Source organism: Oryzias latipes, chromosome 9 (genome assembly GCF_053564925.1).
Source record: "Oryzias latipes strain Hd-rR chromosome 9, Olatipes_Hd-rR_3.1".
NCBI classification, from domain to species: Eukaryota; Metazoa; Chordata; class Actinopteri; order Beloniformes; family Adrianichthyidae; genus Oryzias; species Oryzias latipes.
Genome location: NC_136245.1, coordinates 25,910,412 through 25,927,479, shown reverse-complemented (window position 1 = coordinate 25,927,479; position 17,068 = coordinate 25,910,412). Strand labels below are relative to the sequence as shown.

The 17,068-nt window shown below is 37.0% G+C and overlaps 1 protein-coding gene across 8 annotated transcripts in view; it reads left to right on the top strand.

Annotated features, from left to right (window-relative positions):
* Positions 1-17,068, top strand: part of pde4d (phosphodiesterase 4D, cAMP-specific) — a 180,949-nt gene that overhangs the window by 117,960 nt on the left and 45,921 nt on the right. Inside the window, exon 1 of one of the 8 annotated variants that reach the window (XM_023958363.2) lies at positions 11,033-11,986. The exons of 6 other annotated variants lie outside the window; for them this stretch is intronic. In XM_023958363.2, coding sequence (XP_023814131.1) covers positions 11,898-11,986 — 89 coding nt within the window. In that variant the 5' untranslated portion in view covers positions 11,033-11,897. Of the gene's footprint in view, positions 1-11,032; positions 11,987-17,068 lie in introns of those variants that run through there. One more of the 8 variants, XM_078953118.1, reaches the window with a different exon arrangement.

Here is a 17,068-nt window from a genome sequence, read left to right as displayed (position 1 = left end):
TAGCAGCCTACTAACGACTTATTGTTATTAAGTTTAGTTCAAACATGTTAATAGTAAGTTAAATATTCTCTGATTACTAGCTTGCCTGGCAATACGCCTGTCCAAAGAGGAATGTTTTAAGGCTAACTTTGACTGTAGAAACTGTGCCGGCCTCTCTTACATGAGCTGGGAGCTTAGTCCATAAGAAAGGGCCTTGGTGGCTAAAGGCTCTACCTCCAACTGTACTTTTACAAATACTAGGAACCACAAGCAGTCCTGCATTTTGAAAGTGAAGTGTTCTATTTGGGTGGTAAGGCACTATGAGATCTTTAAGATAGGCCGGGGTCATATAATCTAAGGCCTTATAGGTTATCAGGATGATTTTGAACTTGATTCTAAAATCAACTGGGATTCACTGAAGTGAAGCTAACACAGGAGTAATGTGTTCTCTTCTGCTAGTTCCTGCTAACAATCTAGCTGCTGCAATTTGAACAAAATGAACATTTTTTAAGGAACTTTTAGGACATGCTGCGAACAAAGAGTTACAGTGATCCTTTCTGGATGTAACAAATGAATGTAAAAAAATCACTTTTAGATGGTAGATTTCTGATCTTAGGTATATTGCGCAGGTGAAAAAATGCATTTTTACACGCCTCAGATATGTATGGCTTAAATGATAAATCCTGGTCAAATAAACACTCAGGTTTCTAACTGTGGAATTGGAGGCTATACTTACGCCATCCAGGGAGACTACTTGATCAGACAGAGCATCTCTCAGATTTTTAGGGCCTAGTATAATGGCCTCATTAAGGCATTAAGTTTCTCTAAATGGCTAGTTTTGACAAAAAAAATATGAAAAGTTCTGTTTTTTAATCTGTTTTACAACAGATAGAAAAATTAAGTTTAAGATTAAGATCAACTTTATTAATCCCTGTAGGGAAATTAAAGAAAAGATTGAAGCAATAAATTAAAGGTATTTGTTGGGTAATGTTAAAATATACCAAAACTCCTCATGCATGGGTCACTCTTATTTTCTTCTTTTGATGTTTTAATAGTTCCTTTTTTTAAGTGAACTTTAACTTAATAAAAAAAGAAAACTGTATTTTTGTTTGCTTTTACATCCCTGTGCTTTGGATGACCCTACCTGGTGACCCAATAAATGTTTCTTAGTAAGTGCGGGACTTTTTTTTACAAGCTTCCTGTGATGCAAGTTGTTGCTTTTAGTGGGTTTATTGTGCTATTGAAATGTGAGTTGTTTAAGAATTTGCAAGAGGCCATGCCATTCCTTTGCTTTGATAAGTATTATACCCTGCAAGCTTTACCCTAAAGTGTAATTACTGTAGCAGGTTAATGTCACAGCAGTACCCCACAGAGCTCCTTCTTACATGCATAACTCTAACTGTCTCTTACATAATTCATGGCCATTAATAAGATGTAGAGCAGCTGGAGAAAGAAACGTGGCAGCTCCGTCCAGTGTAGTAATTTAGACAGCTTTGTCCATTCAGAGATGTCTTAATCTTATCTACTTATCTGCGTTGGATCTATTTAAATCAGTTTTTCCTGTGAAGTTCTTCTTCTAGTTCTCATATTTGCAGTATCACGCTGGAAACGGCTCGTGATGTCATGTCTGCCGCATCACTCGCCTTGTTTGGCCAGACTTCCTGTTGGAGTAATCAGGCTCTATGACAAGCACCTGGTCTTGCCCCTTCATAAATTCACTCCTGTACCTCCCTCATTGCCAGAACATCAGTTACTCTGGTTACTTCCAGCCATCTTGCTAAACCTTCTATGCAAATCTGTACGGATCGTCAAGCTCTCGTCTCGTCACTGCCTCGTCTCGCCATGGCATCGCCTCGCCATTGCCTCGCCTCTGCTTCTTCATCCTTCTGGACTCCAGTCACAAGCCCAAAGCCCCCTTTTGACTTTATAAAGTGGAAATCCTCTCTCTAGGTTTTTGCAGTGTTCCAGCTCATCATCAGCATCGAGGTTAGCTCCCCTTCCCACCTCTGTCTGTTGACTTCTTCTCCTGACATGGCGGTGAGGCTACCAAGTAATTCTTCCTCTGCTGGCAGGAGGTTTTCTTTCTCCTTCAGATCTGCATACTCCAAACGAGGACTGAGACAAAATAAATTGACTATCTTTCCTTCACTCTTGGGCTTGCTTATTTTGGCTGTCCTCGACAAAACCTGACACACTACTTTGATTTATACATAATTTTTTCTAACTTCATGTCAGAATATACTCAAATTTATGGTCCTCTTCTCATATCTTTCTGACAATCTAACTTTGTAAGTAATGTTGTTAAATCAAGATTTATTGAAGTTGGTCCATGTACTTTTTTTCTCTATGCATTAATTATATGTCACTTTTGGCGTCTCCTTGCCGGAATCCATCTTAAAGCTTGTGTTTTCTGTTGTTTTAGTAAATATCCCAAACAAAGGTTACCATGAATACATAATTAAGTATGAATCACGGCAAATACAGACTGAATTACTGCAGCCAATCATGTTGATTAGAGCACGCCTTTGGACTTAATGGCTGAATAGTATTAGAGCTGTTTACAACATACTTAAGGACTTAGTGGCTTACCTTCTAAGCACCAAAGACATCACTGTCAGTTGTACAGTTTAGAATGATATCTAATAGCCAGAAGGCTGCATCTGGCAGTCAGTATAAGAGTAGAGTTCTCATTTTTAAGTATTTTGTAGTTGTTTTATAGTTGGGAATTTAGAGATCAAGGAAGGACGGGATCTCGAGCCTTTTCCTAAAAGATCAGAGAGCCGATAAAAATTAAAAATCTAAAAGTAACTTAAGCAAAAATATGGCTGTCAATGCACCACTGCTGGATCAAAACGTTTTATAAAACTCCTTACGCAACATGTACGTCCTAAAGAACCACTCTGATCAAAAATTTATTTTGGTATTTTTAACATGTTCCTGTAGCATTTTTCTGACGATTGAGAACAAATATATAAAAAAAAATCAAGATTAAAATTGTGTTTCTGAGTACCGGTATTTCTTTTTTCAAACTATTGTTAATCAGGAGCAGACGTAAAAAACTGAAAAAAGAGCCTATTTGTTCTTATAAGCTGCAATCGGCGAGCCACAAACTCTGGATAGCTCCAATTTTGCACGCAGTTTCATTGCATCAGTATTGCTAGCATGGAGTTGTGATGGTCTGTAAACTAGAGCAGCATTAATTCCATGCCAATTTCTGATGAACTCCTGCCGCCCTGCAGAAATTTTTCTAAAAAGCGACACCGTTTTTTAAAATTTTGCCCAAATAGCATAATTATAAATGAAAAACAACTTGGAACGCTTTTACAATAGATGAAAAGATGATTGGAGTGGGACTTTAAATATTGAATACATTTTTTTTACTATCAAGAAAAAAAAAGTTGTATTGTAATGGTGTAATATAAATACACTTTGTCTTCTACATGTTGCTCAAAATGAATATTCAATAGTACATAATATCACATTCGTTTTATTTGTTGTAACAAATGTGAGTGTTGGGGACAATATACAGTAACTATGCAGATTAAAGATTAGTCTTCCGTTAACTCTTAAGAACAAACTTGTGACATATTTATTAGATAACAATATGCTGAGTAAAGAAAACTATTAAATAAATCCAAAATGATGGCTACACTTTTTATAGTAATAATAATGATGACAACTATGTCAAATTACCTAGCTACACTATCTGATTAAAGTGGATAACAATCAAGGGGATCAATCCATTCATCTGTTAAGTTAACCAGCAATCTTGTGTCTTCCCTTAAGACTACCTTAATTACCCTTTCACTGGAGGTCTTCACTCGGTCATATCAGTCCTCAGAGGAGCACTTTTCATAGCTAAACAGATGCGCAGTTCATGCCGTACCGTGATTAACACTCAGTCAGGCCCACAGCAGAAGAAAAGCCAGAAAAATGCCTCAGCTTCAACAGTGACACGATGCTGCTGCAATGCAGGAAAAGTCTATTTTTGGTGAGCTTTAGCAACACAGTCAACAGAATGGTTTGGGGTGGCAGTGGATGAGACTGTTACAGATGCTGATGGTTATAACAATAGTATTTATATGCAGAAATGTATTAAAGGGTAACTTCCAAGCTACAGAACAAATATGTGTTTTTATTCCCGCAGATGAAAAGAGCAAATATCAAGTCATTTCTCTTGATCTGATACAAGTAAACATTGAATATACAAAAATATGCCATTACACCCCAAAGAGTTGAGCAATTGCAAAAGTAAATGTTTCTGTAGGCTGAACGGGGCAAATCTATTTAAAGTGTGATCAAGATTCACAAATTTTTTAACTATAATTATACTCTTTAAGTTTTACTCATATGTGATGACTACATACTGTACAGTATACTTACTCTAAAAGTATTGGTTTTTGGTTCAAATGCAGGAAGGCTTGCATTTTAAAGTGTATCCAGCTGACTGGTGTGTAGGGAAATTTCATGATGTGTGTTTCAGAGTCACCAGAGTCCAAAATGCACTCACCCCTTTAGGGTGGGCTTAATTTGATGGCTGTGGTACAAAGCTCCCATTCAAGTGTGCAGTGCAGCATTTACGCTCTGGTGGCTGCAGATCAAAAGCACAAAGCAAGCAACTGACAAGACATTTGATAGTTATTGTCATTTTTAGTCCCTAGCCACTCTTTCACTTGTCTGACAGTTTGTGGATGGGAAGGCAGGTCACTGTATGAATCAAGTCATGTCATTTGTTGTCTTGAAATTTCAAAGAATTACTGTAATTGGAGATTTGTGTCCCTTTGTTGTTACTTTAAACTAAAGAAAAAACTGTAAAAGTGTGTGAGTATAGTTATGTTGTTAGTGTTTTAGTTTTATGTGGTATAATGAAGGAGTCTGCCATTCTTTTTCATTTGGGTGTGTCCATTGCAAAAGTTCTTTTAAAGCTTTGCACCACCCATTTTTATAGAAAGCTTATGTTAAACTTTTAAGTTGAAGGACACGTAGACTTGCTTAAAGTAACTGGTAAATCTGAGCAACTTACATTTATATCCCTTTAGTAGAACTCAGGACTTTACTCAATTGCTCTTCTTGTGTCTGGAGATCACACTCATGCTTTCATTACCTTTAAAGCCCTAAAATAATGGTAATGTCTGCAAATTTTCTAATAGCACTTTACAAGACAGTGCTGTTGTTGATGATGAGTAGATGGTCCAAAGGTTGCGTGAATTGAAGATTTAGGGACTACTTATAGAATGCCACTACCTGTTCTTGAGTCCAGGACCAGGTGCCGTGGCACACCTCTGAAAAGCAGGTCAGGTGCCTATGCCTTCACAGCTATTATAATAACTGTATTTTGGAACCCCGATGGTCATGCCAGTGTCCGCAGTGGATCAGAATTAGTTCTTATAGTGGAAGTGCTTCCTGATCCAACCCCTTGCATTCATCCAAACCAGTGGTCTGCAACCTTTAACAGTAAAAGAGCCTTTTGGGCAAGTTTCTCAAGTTGCAAGTTAATCAAGACCTTTAGTAGCCACAAAGTCGTATTTCACTCTATAGGAAAATGATATGCTGCTTTGCATGAATTGTTTATTAAAAATAAATATTAATCTTATTTCTGTTTTTGGCATAAAAACAGAAATATAAAGAGAAACTAGCAGTTTTTTAAAATGTGAAATTGTTTATTACTTTAACACAAGCTGGTATAACTTCCTTTTAAAATTTAAGACTTCCTGTGTCAAACAGGATTGTTCCAGTGCAGCTAATGTGCTCCTACGAAAGATTTTCAAAAGCGCAAGGCAAAAATGGCATTTTCTCTTGTTATACCTTTAGTATACTTTGGTGAGCAGTCATCCTTTTTCCTGCTGTTAACCTGAACATAAACATGATTATTTTCTCAGTTTATGATCAATAAAAAAAGTATTTAAAGAATTTTAACAATTCCCATCTGGATAACATAAATTAAACTGCAAGCAAAAAAGATCTGATTTTTTACTCCAAAGTTTTACCTAGTATTTAAAATCTGTGAGAAAACTTAACTAATCTAATTTAAATCAATGGTTCTTTAGTAACCCTTACTTAAAGCTATTTTTTTTTGTAAGAGTTTGTCTGGACTGCTGATCCTGAAAAGGGGCCCCATCTGGTTGCAGTAACTTACCACTCCTGGTGGAGGCAGTCTCCCTCCCAATGACTAGCCCAACCCTTCTTAGCTTCAGAGATCAGACAGGATTGGGTGTGTCTAGTACCGACCAGACATGCAAGAAAACTCCTTTTAGTATTCTACTTAAAAAAAGGTGCCATTAGAAAACTAGTAGAGAAATAAACAAACATGGTTTTACACGGTGCTTCAATGTTCCATTGCATGCAGGGATCAAGGAGGATGTGTTTAATACAGGGATTAGTCAGGGGTTGGAGCCTGTTGCTTTAAGGTTCATTGTCTTTGCCCCCTGCTGTCTCTGTGTAGAACACTGTTTATTTCAAGATTTCTTTTACCACTCTTTTATTAACCTTATTTACTGCTTTCATGCCATTTTTAGATCACTGTTTAAAACTGATGCTATTGCATCATGCCCTCTTGCTCAACTTTGTAAGAAGTTAGTCTGCTGAGTTGAACTGTCATCTGCGTGTGTCTCAGTTTGTCACCGCATTCCGTGAGATGGGAACCGCCTTGTTTTTTTATAGGCAGTGAAGTGGAGCCAGCAGAAGTTAGAGACTCAAAGACGGAGAGGAAATTGCCAAGGGTCACGCAACCTTCTGCAAGTCCATCAACCTCAGAGTATATCTCACCTGTGTGCAGGGTGCTGCAAGGCAAACGGTGTTCCAGCTCCTCCATGCAACCCTGTTAGCGGCTGCGAGGTTGTTGGGTCAGTGGTTAGGGGTTTGCTGAACACCCTCCCACATTAGCCTCATGTTTAATAATCGACATTAGCTACTGCATGATTTCGGCAAGCCAGTTAACATGTGGGCAACCTCTTATTGTTGCTATGGAAACAAAAAGTGTAATAAATAAAAAACATTTTTAACTTTACATTAAAATGCTGAAAAAAACTTTAAATTAAACAAGGGAAATTTAAAGTGTAAAGAAATACAGCATTGCAGATCACTATGGCATGAGCTATTATATAATATAGTCAATGCACAATGGAATTTTATAAAGTATTAATGTGAATCCACATCCTTGGCCTTTGCTGTCTTCCAATTGGGCTTTTGCTAGATGTCAGTGTTAATTTCAGCATCATCACCTGAATAAGGTTAAAGCTCCGTTTTCTCTAACGACATAATGGGATAAGCAGAGGAGAACTGATTGTACCAAATGCATCTGAGTGCATTCTCATCAGATGGTGCTACAGTGAAGATTGCCTCTAGTAATGGATCTCTGTTATTTCAGCACTTAACCATTTTTTACCTGCTGTTGGTAAAAGGCATCATGAAGCTCTAAGTAGATATGATTATTTAAAAAAAAAGGTTGATTCAACCATTGCCCTCAGCCATGGGATGTCAGATGCATCCAGAATAAGCCTATTGAAAATACAATTTTTAAAAAAAAATTACAAATGGGGCTTTTTTTGTTGCTTTTTTTGTGGTAAGGTGTGAAAACAATATGTTTTAAAGTAATTTTAAAACGCTCTAAACTTGGCAGACAAAGACTTCTTTATTATTGTTTTGTACGATGGCCCTGAAGTTTAAATCACACTAACAAATCACTCAATACAAAAAATATTAAACCTCACACAACAATTTAAAAATGGTAACTGGTAATGGCGAATACTTGTATAGCGCTTTCCTACTTTCCTTGAAGGCCCAAAACACTTTACAGTCAGGACCTCAGATCGTGTCCTTCGTGTACTTTGAATTAACCTTTATTTCTTTTTTATTTTGTTTCATGTTTAAATTGTGATTTTGATTTCTAAAATCTAATGTTGTTATTATTATTTATTTTGCTTTTTTAATTGTCGTTGTCGTCTTTTAACGTATTTTTGACCCGGCATTGAGTGATTTGTTAGTGTGATTTGCACTTAAGGGCCACCGTATCTTTGATACTCTTAAATATTTAGCATCACACACCATTCCTGTGTTTTTTATGATAATTTTAGCCAAGCGGTATCAAATGTACCTATTACATCCTTATATGGCTTTACTGGCCTTTGCACTGTCAATTTGTCCTTGAGCAAAAGATTTAAACTAATTTTGGCCCCAATATATTTTGAGTTCAACCAAAGAAAAGCACTTTGGAGCTATCAAAGAAATGTTTTATAAAACAAGAAAAAAATGAGAACATGTCTTATTGTGTAAAAGCACTTTGAGTGACCAAGTGGACCACTGTTATAAAGGTAAAGTCTGTTTACCATTTATAAGGTTGTAAAAACACCAGAAAGCCTAGTAGAGCAGGAACGATATTAAAAAGTCATGAAGCCTCATAACATTTCTGTACAGTGCAAATGTTCTACACCCTTGACAGCACTTGCTGTGTTTTGATGTCACGCATCTTTTCCAATATAGTACCCACACTCTGCCATTTATTCTGTCTCTAAAAACCAATGAGTCAAAATAAAAAAAAGCTCTTCACTTCCTCAAGTGAGTCTTCTTTTTTTTTCTTTGTCCACTTAAAATTTTCTCACATTCTACAGAATGGCCCTTGATGCCTTCGTGTCCCCATTAGACGTGGGAATCTAATTACAAATATCTGATTTGAAGGGGGAATAAGTTAACCTTTGCTAAAATGCCACGGCATAACCATCTGCGAATGGCAAGGAGGAGGACTGGGCTTGAGGCATTTCCACAGCGACACATAAAGAGTGACAGACAGGCGGCCTACCTCAAGGAAACAATGAGCAAATGTGTTCCCGCCCCTCAAGAGATTGTTCCCTATTTAAATGTAAAACATGTTCGACTTTTATATTAATGCTTCCACAGCAGCAAATGTGTTTGTTGTGATGTCATAAATTCTCCTTTTAATTTGCTACGGTGCAGCAGTTCTGCTTTGCAAGTACGCATGAATGAACAGAGCAGAATTTATCAAAATTTTTGTTACTACACTCAAACCACATTTGAGTGTAACTAGTTTAACAGCTGTAGAATTTGATGTTTTGTGAACCTCTGGAGCTGATGCTGTCATGCAGGTCCAGGTCAGTTTTACAATAAAATCACAGAGGCTGCAGAATCTGTGATCTTAGGACAATTGATCTGCAGAAAAATAAAGAAAAGTACTCTCTTAAATGTCAGAACACATAAAATCAATAAGTATTTCTTCCGCTGTGTGATCCAAACCTCCTCCCTCTGGTGCTCTGAAACATAGAAAGACCACTAATGTAATGAAAAAAGGCCTCCTGACTTGTATATGATGTGATGCTTCATAGAGGGAGAATCCAATGTCTTGCTTACAAGCGGGGATCACCGATGATGCCGCTCTAATGTTGTTTTAGTACTTTATAGCTGCAGCATGTTATTGTGTTAGCTGCATTGGACACACAATGTGGCTTCAAGAATTCTGCGGCCCTGCATTTCCTTTATTGTTCATAAATTTTATCTTGTTCGGTCACTACTACACTTTTGTGTTTTTGTCTAAAGATAGTGCATGTCCCTGCAATTACCTAAGTATACCTTCTTTCTCCTTTTCCTGCCCTCTGTATCACCAGGCAATGCATTCACCCTCACTTTTTTTTTTTTACTGCCTCCTTTAGTTTTTTTATTTTTCATATTTGCTTGATGACTTCTGACAGCTCAGCAGTGTTAATTGGAACACGCAACAACAGCTCTTAAAGCCGGGACTTCGATTACGCAATGCAGCAGTGATGTACACAGATGCATCTTGGGAGATACTGTTATTAGTATTCTGACCCCAGTTTGTGTTTATATGAAAAGTGTCTGAAACAATCTAATTCAAGAGGCAGATGGATGTTGAATGTTCTCCTGTGTGTGCTCTTAATAAATAACAGGTGTTTTTCTGGCTGCTTTCTGCTTTAACCTTTAAAGACTCATTCACCCCCTGTTGCTAGCGGAGCTGTTAAATCTGCCCCTCAGCACTATTAAATTGCCCCCATCATCCCAAAGAGTTGCATTTCTGCCTCCCTTTTTCCCCCCTCACTAACAACGTCCTTTAGATCGAGAAAAGCCTCCACCCAGGTGGGTGTTGCAGAAAGTGTGGGCTTACAGAGGCTGAGAGTTGGTTTGACTTTTGGCAGGAGTTGAGAAGCTGCTGACGTGTGTGTTGGGCAGGATGTGTTTAGGAAGCAGTTCTGAATCCTGTTTTTGAGACCGCAGTAACTAGAGCTGTGGCTTATAATGCAAAACATACACAGAGAGAACCGCAGTTTGCGAAGTCCAGCTCATTCAGTCCGACCTCAGTCATAAAAATGTCTAAAGTGATACGTGTATTTAAAGTTTGTGCTTCATATTTACTGCTGACATTGACATAAAATATGAGACATGGTCTGAGTTCCATCTCTGGTTACTTGTGTCCTTAGAGGTAAAAGACACTTAGTGACATTACCTTTGTTCTTTATTTAAAGTGTTTTCATTTGCTAGTTTAAAAGAAAAGAATGCATAACTCTTTAGGCGGGGTAATGTCATCCTGTGAAACAGGTTTCTTGTAACCAGAAGCTTTCATTGTCAAACACTGAGCTTTACATGCATATACATGTACAAGAGAAGCAAAGATGGCCTTATGTTTGTGTGTGTGTGGGGTTTGGATGTTTTTGCTCAGTAGAAGTAATGCAGACAGTAGAAACAGACGGGTTTCTGTTTGAAGAAACAAAAACATAACCTGACATAGCAACAGCAGCACATGTTGTCATGACGAAGGCAGGTACTGCAACAGGCAAATACCGGATTCAAGGGCAAAATAAAACGTACGGGTAATTTACGGGGACACGACGCTGTCAACACCTCTGCTTTATTCCTGTAAATGGCACCTTTGTTTATGTCGATGTATATATTCTTAGAAAATGGTGCCTGTGCATACCTGTTGCTTGGAATGAACACTTAAGAGGATCAATAGATTTAGCCGACTGAGTACGGCAGGCACACCTAGAACAAAGTCAGGACATCCCACTGCCTGGATGGAGGGAGGGGGAGAAAGAGGATAGGCTGCCATACTCTGAGCAGGGACGAAAGTGAAGAGACGCTTTGCTATTATTTTTCCGGATAGCTATTCGCTTTTTTTCCCCCCCTCCGTCAAAGACTGGAAAAGGGCAGGAGAAAGAGGAAGACGCAAAATAAGAGAGACAGAGGGGGTAGAGCTGGGAAGGATGAAAACAAACCTGTGAGGGTGTGAGTGACTCTGTGCGTAACATGCTCTGTCATGCTGGGGTGACTGCCGCTGTCCCTCCAACCGCCGTCGCTGCTTGTCAGGAAGAGGAATGTTTACCAGAGGAATGAGTCCCTGAGCCGGTTCACCATGTGGATGTGGGACAGTAATTTCCAAACCTTCGCTGGAAGAATCCCACGGAAAAAAGAGCAGTGGCCAGAGAGCTTAGCTGGTCCTGCCAGATGGCTGCATGTGTGCTCACATTGCTGATGCTCTCTGTCAGAAACTGTCTTCACAGTAGGCTTATGTCTAGTTGCTCTCTCTGCCAGTTCTGAAAGTTTTTTTTAGCCACCAAGTGTGTTAGAATTTTTATTATCCTTCTGGAACTCATTGGATTTTATTGGGGATTATAGAGTTTTTTTTATTTTTTTTTTAAGTTTGCCTTGTTAGAACCAAAACTTTACATTTTTTTTTCTTCTAAGGAATCTTTTTGATCAAACAAGTGAAGGACTGGTCTGAATGTATGGAACACAGAAGTGGACTTTTACCTTTTACCGTACAATGGAACAATATATTTTTCATCGGAGCTACAGATACAACAAGTGGATATCTGCAGATAGACTTCTAAATAGATAAGGGGCTCACAGTGTAAAAAGCCAACAGGACAGGGGATCATTCCTGACACAGCTTTGTTATGAAGCCTGGACAATACCTGGATGTACCCAGCGAAAGGTCCATAATGCACCTCAGCCATTTTCCCTTCAGAAGGCACTCCTGGATATGGTGAGTGTTAGCTTTAGGAATGAAATAAAGACAAGAGACACTTGGTTTAAATTTTTTTTTTGTGTTTTTCTTTGGTTAATTTACTGTTAAAATTTCAAAGAAGTATGTCCTCACTTTACCTAGAAATATCCCTGGAAGAAAAATGAATTCAGAAGTCTTTGTTGCTTTAAATGTATGAAAAGAGGTCCCGTATGGAAAACCCAACCCTTCACAATTACTTTCTTTTTCCAGTTCAGATGTATTCAAGGAAATTTGTTGTTAAATGGGCCAGACGTTTCCTGTCATTTTCTCCCACACTAAATGCAATCAGTTGATCCATAAACTTGAGGTCAGGTTAGAAATCCAAGCCAAGCACACAGAGGTGTTGTGATGCCGAAACTGCTGTTGAAAGCTGTAAAAAAAAAAGAAAAAAGGATAATCTATAAACCGCTGCTGCTGGATTTTTGCTGTTGTACATAATCAGCGGGTGAGTGATGTAGCTCTGTCTGGCAAGCAGCTTTGTTAAAAAGTGCAGCCTGTGACGTCGCTGGAGCAAGCTCTTTGAATACTAGCAATAGTTTTTCCATGAGTTCAGATTTACATGAGTTTGGGTGGTGTCGCGTTATTGTCGTATACAAAAAGACTGTGTGTACATTAAAACTGTGTCATTGGCATTTTGGATGATGACAACAATAAGAGTAGTGTTCTACCAGGCACACATACATTTAGTTTTCGTTGCAACCCGTTGTTTTTTTATTATTTTTTCTTTGTTTTTGTCTTTATTATCACTAAATTAATTTTATGTCTGCACTATTTTGTGATACATTACATTAATAAATATCAGTGCTACGTCTTTGTATACAAGAATCAAGACGGCCCTTTAACTTTTACACAGGATTTTTATTTAATAACTGTTATCAATAGTATAAATATTAAAAAAGAAACCTGAGGAATCCCTTTTTAACTCTGGTTTTATAAAAAAAATCACAAAATGAAGTTTGAAGATGCATTCATTTCCTAACAAAAAAAAGCCAAAATAAAGATATGCAGGCATTAACTTCAATACATTTTCATTACAACCATTTTGACTGACAAAATGAGTATACTTTACATAATGGAAAGTTAACTTAGATTTTCTGTTTGCATAAATAACTTTCTTTCTGTTTCATCTTGAAAGGGGGTGGGCAGAAGAAACCTTATATAATCAAACCCCTGTCCAGTCATATCCCCAAAAGGTTGCCACTTACAGTTTATAATTTTTGAGTAGATTGTGCACAATTTTTTGATATACTCACACTTTACATTACAACAAGCATTTGGGCAACATATACATACACACGCAACCATATAGACACAAACATAAAGATACAAATACTCTTCACGTCCTCATGTTACCTGTACGTTCACACACACACACACCTAAACAAAAACACTTCTTAGTGATCAACAAGTCTACGAGCTCATATATTGTAAAATTATAAGTTCTTTGTATTGTTTTTTTTTACCATGTAATTATTACATTTTAAGCCCTGTGCCCGGCCTGTTCCATACTTTTACTCCACACAGCGACACAAATTCATGTAGTTCTCACCATCGGAATTTTAAAGCATTTCCTCAATATATAAGTTCCTACTAGTGCAATAAACAGTTTTTCAATATTGGAAGGGATTTCATTATTGCTGGCATTTCACATAAGTTGTGGTGTTTAAAATCTTCCAAAGTTGCAATATGTAAGGATTCTTGACTGAAAAAGTAATTTATTTGTGTGTTCAAGATAACCCACCTCATGAATAGTTCGAATGGCTCGTTTTTGAAGTATAAAAAGAGAATGCAGTGAAGTTTTATAATTATTGCCCCAAATTTCTACACAGTAAGTAATGTATGGAAGAACTAAAGCACAATATAATAAATATCTAGAATTATAAGATTATGTAGATTTGTTGATAAGTAAAAAACCTGTGGATACTTTTATATCTTTTTTAAAGTAAGTGTAGCTTAAAGTTTTCATATTTATACTTGTAGTGTACGATATTTTATGACCTTTAATAGCTCTGCCCCCCCATTATATACCCTCTAAGTAAGTTGGGACACCCCATCTCTGTCTTCTGTAGTGGTGAAGTAAAAAAGAAGGGCATCAAAGTAAAATTAGGATTTACATAAATTGCAGTAAAATACACAAAGTAGAGCTTTAAAACGGGTAACTCTGGTAATTTATGCTCTTTTTTTGTTCATATGATGCATGTGACCAAGAATGATACGTATGACGCAAATAAAAAAATTGCCCTTTCAGTTGGTAGGCAAAATAAGAGGAAAGATAAACTATTCTAGAATACCTCATTATTTTATCGTTTCTCATCTATTGTCTTCATCAGTCTTTTCTTGTGGCTGCAATTCCCCGAAAAAGGATTCAATTTAAAAAAAAAATCTTGTTAGATGTAATTCATAGCCTGCTGGTATGTGTTCAGTTGTTGAATTGGATGGCTGCAGCAAATCCAGTTACACTGTCACAACAACAGTTCAGGGTTGTCATAGCTGTCAGACAGAGCAATCTGAAAAAGCAGGATCAGCCCGTCACACTTTATTGAAACCTCAGGCAGGGCTTTTGTCTTTCTTCAGACAGCAAATCGTTTCCCCATGTGACTGATTTAGCCTGGGTGTTTTTGTGTAGCTGGGTCTTTAGGTACAAGGATGGCTGGTTTAATCTTCCTTAAACAAAACATAGCATTCATAAAACAGCAATTTCAAGAAGAAACTGCTAATCTTGCTAATAATTACATAGTCCAAAAATAGAGCATCTTTTAATGTGAATTATATGAACTGAAAAGAAAATTGCAATTGTGAACTTCAGAGTCACGTCAGGGTTCATTGAGGAACATTGGATAATTTATTTCTCTCAGCAAGTCTATAAAGCCTGTTGATTATTTTGCTCTATAATTTCTGATTTTGAAACTTTGAGCCTATTACTTTGCACCATTCAAATCTAAAAACTTGAAATGCTCCAGATGTACAGCACAGAAATCATTATTATCATACAGTGTTGTGACATATATAGAATATATAAAAACAATGAAATAAAAACCATAAATAAAAGTTAACAAAAAGCAAAATTAAAAATTAAATAAAAATAGTAATTTTATTTAAATATAATTTAAAATCCTGTAGTGTTAAAAATAAAGGCAAAAAGATAATTGTTGATAAAAATTATTTAGCTATAAAACCAACTGCTTCTTAACTTTTGCTGCTGTAATAATATTTATTTTAATCCACTAAGGTAAAAAAAAAAGTCATTTTATAATATGTGTCCAATCCAAATAGAATTCAGGAATAGAATAGAATAAATTTATTTGTAACTTTTAGCATTAGGACCAGGTTGAAGTATTTCGCTTGTCAGTAGGTAGCTGAGACTCAGTTATGTCCTAGATTTTTGTTTTGGGAGTTGCCTCCAGCTTTGCAATGAATAAACTGAGATGTATGATTATGTAAACTTCATTAAACACTAACCAGAATAGAGATGAAAAATATGTGTAGTAATCCAATTAAGTGAATCCAGTGCCTCAGAGGCCAGGGAAAGGGAATAGACAGGGGTATATTTAGAACAAAGGCTTTAAATGATTTGCTGCATGGCTTTCTTCTGTTATTGTCGTGTTCTAAAAGTTAGAGCGCTTAAAAAAAAATCATTTTTTTTCTGCTGGTTAATGTTAATGTGAGATATTACAAAGCTTAAAGGGTGAATCGCAGCTATTGTAAATATGTCTCAACTCTTTTTCAGGTGAAAACGTATTCCTACACACCCCTTCAAAAAAAGTGTTTGCAAAAAGAACAGACTACAAAGGAAGGGGTAGAAGAAACTTCTCTTTCTGTCATTATTACTTCCTATCCAAAATGACAATAGCTGTTGTTTTTTTAGTGTTAGTTGTGTGTATAAATCCTATTTAAAAGGACAACTTCAATAATGTTTTAATTATTGCCTTTTTCCACATAAATTGACACTCTAAACAAAAGTCTGACTTTTAAGGATTATTGCATGAATTCTCAGAATTCTATGCATACATATTAAAACTTTTTTTTTCATTTTTAATAATACACTTTACACTCATCTTATTTATTATGTATAAATCAAGGGCAGCAGTAATAATTTAAAAGCAGCTTTGCTTCGGTATGGAAAATCAAGAGTAGTTCTTGAAGTCGTAAGCATCTAGATTTCTGCATCCCTTTGCCCTACCTCTGAGAAGAGCCAAGAGGTGAGTTGGGATTACTCCTTCCCTACGTTCCCATTCTCCTCTTTTCTTACAGTTGAAAACCGAGTTGCGTTTTGACTATAAAATATGTGCTAACCCATTTTAGGGGGAAAAAAGGTCACTGTTTTTACTGCTCTTTACTTTGAGTTCTGTTTCTCTATACACTGTGTAAGGAGTTCTTAAAACGCACTTTTAGGAGACGGCAAAGACTTGCTGTCAGCTTTAGGGAGTCCCGACTATCCGTCACTGCTGTCCCAGAGAGCCACCAGAGCCCCTGTGTGTGTGTGTGTGTGTGTGTGCAAAAGGCAGATCTGCTTCTCCCATCCGCCATCAATATTTGTCAGCCAGCTGGTGTGGTTTGGATGTATTCAGCTTCATTACAGGTGCTCATCTGTTGCACCCCTCCTTTTGTAAAAAGGCCACACAGTCTAACACTTTGTATTTTCTTCACACCGTGTCTAACATTTTGTCTTCTCATACAAATGCTACTGCTGTAGGAGCCTGCAGGATGAATGAATTCATTGATACCTACACCAGGTGTGACAGCACTTTGCGGTGGAAATCAGAGCTTCCTGTAATTAAAAGACACAACAGATTATGGTATGGCAAAAAAAACTGTGAAACTGTGTTTTTTTTAATGTTTCAACGCAGATTTGGACAGAAGTTTTGCAACTTTTGAAACTAAATCTTGTTTCACATCAGTGTTCTTTGGTAGGCTTTGTTTAGCATTGTATGCCAAAAATTGGCATCCAAAGCTTGCGTTTTAGAGCTTAACAGAGAGTTTTGGTGTTGTTTATTTGAAAGGCAACATTTTAGATAAATGTATGGAAGGTAGAGGCTGAGCAGCACACCTTCCCCAAAAGGA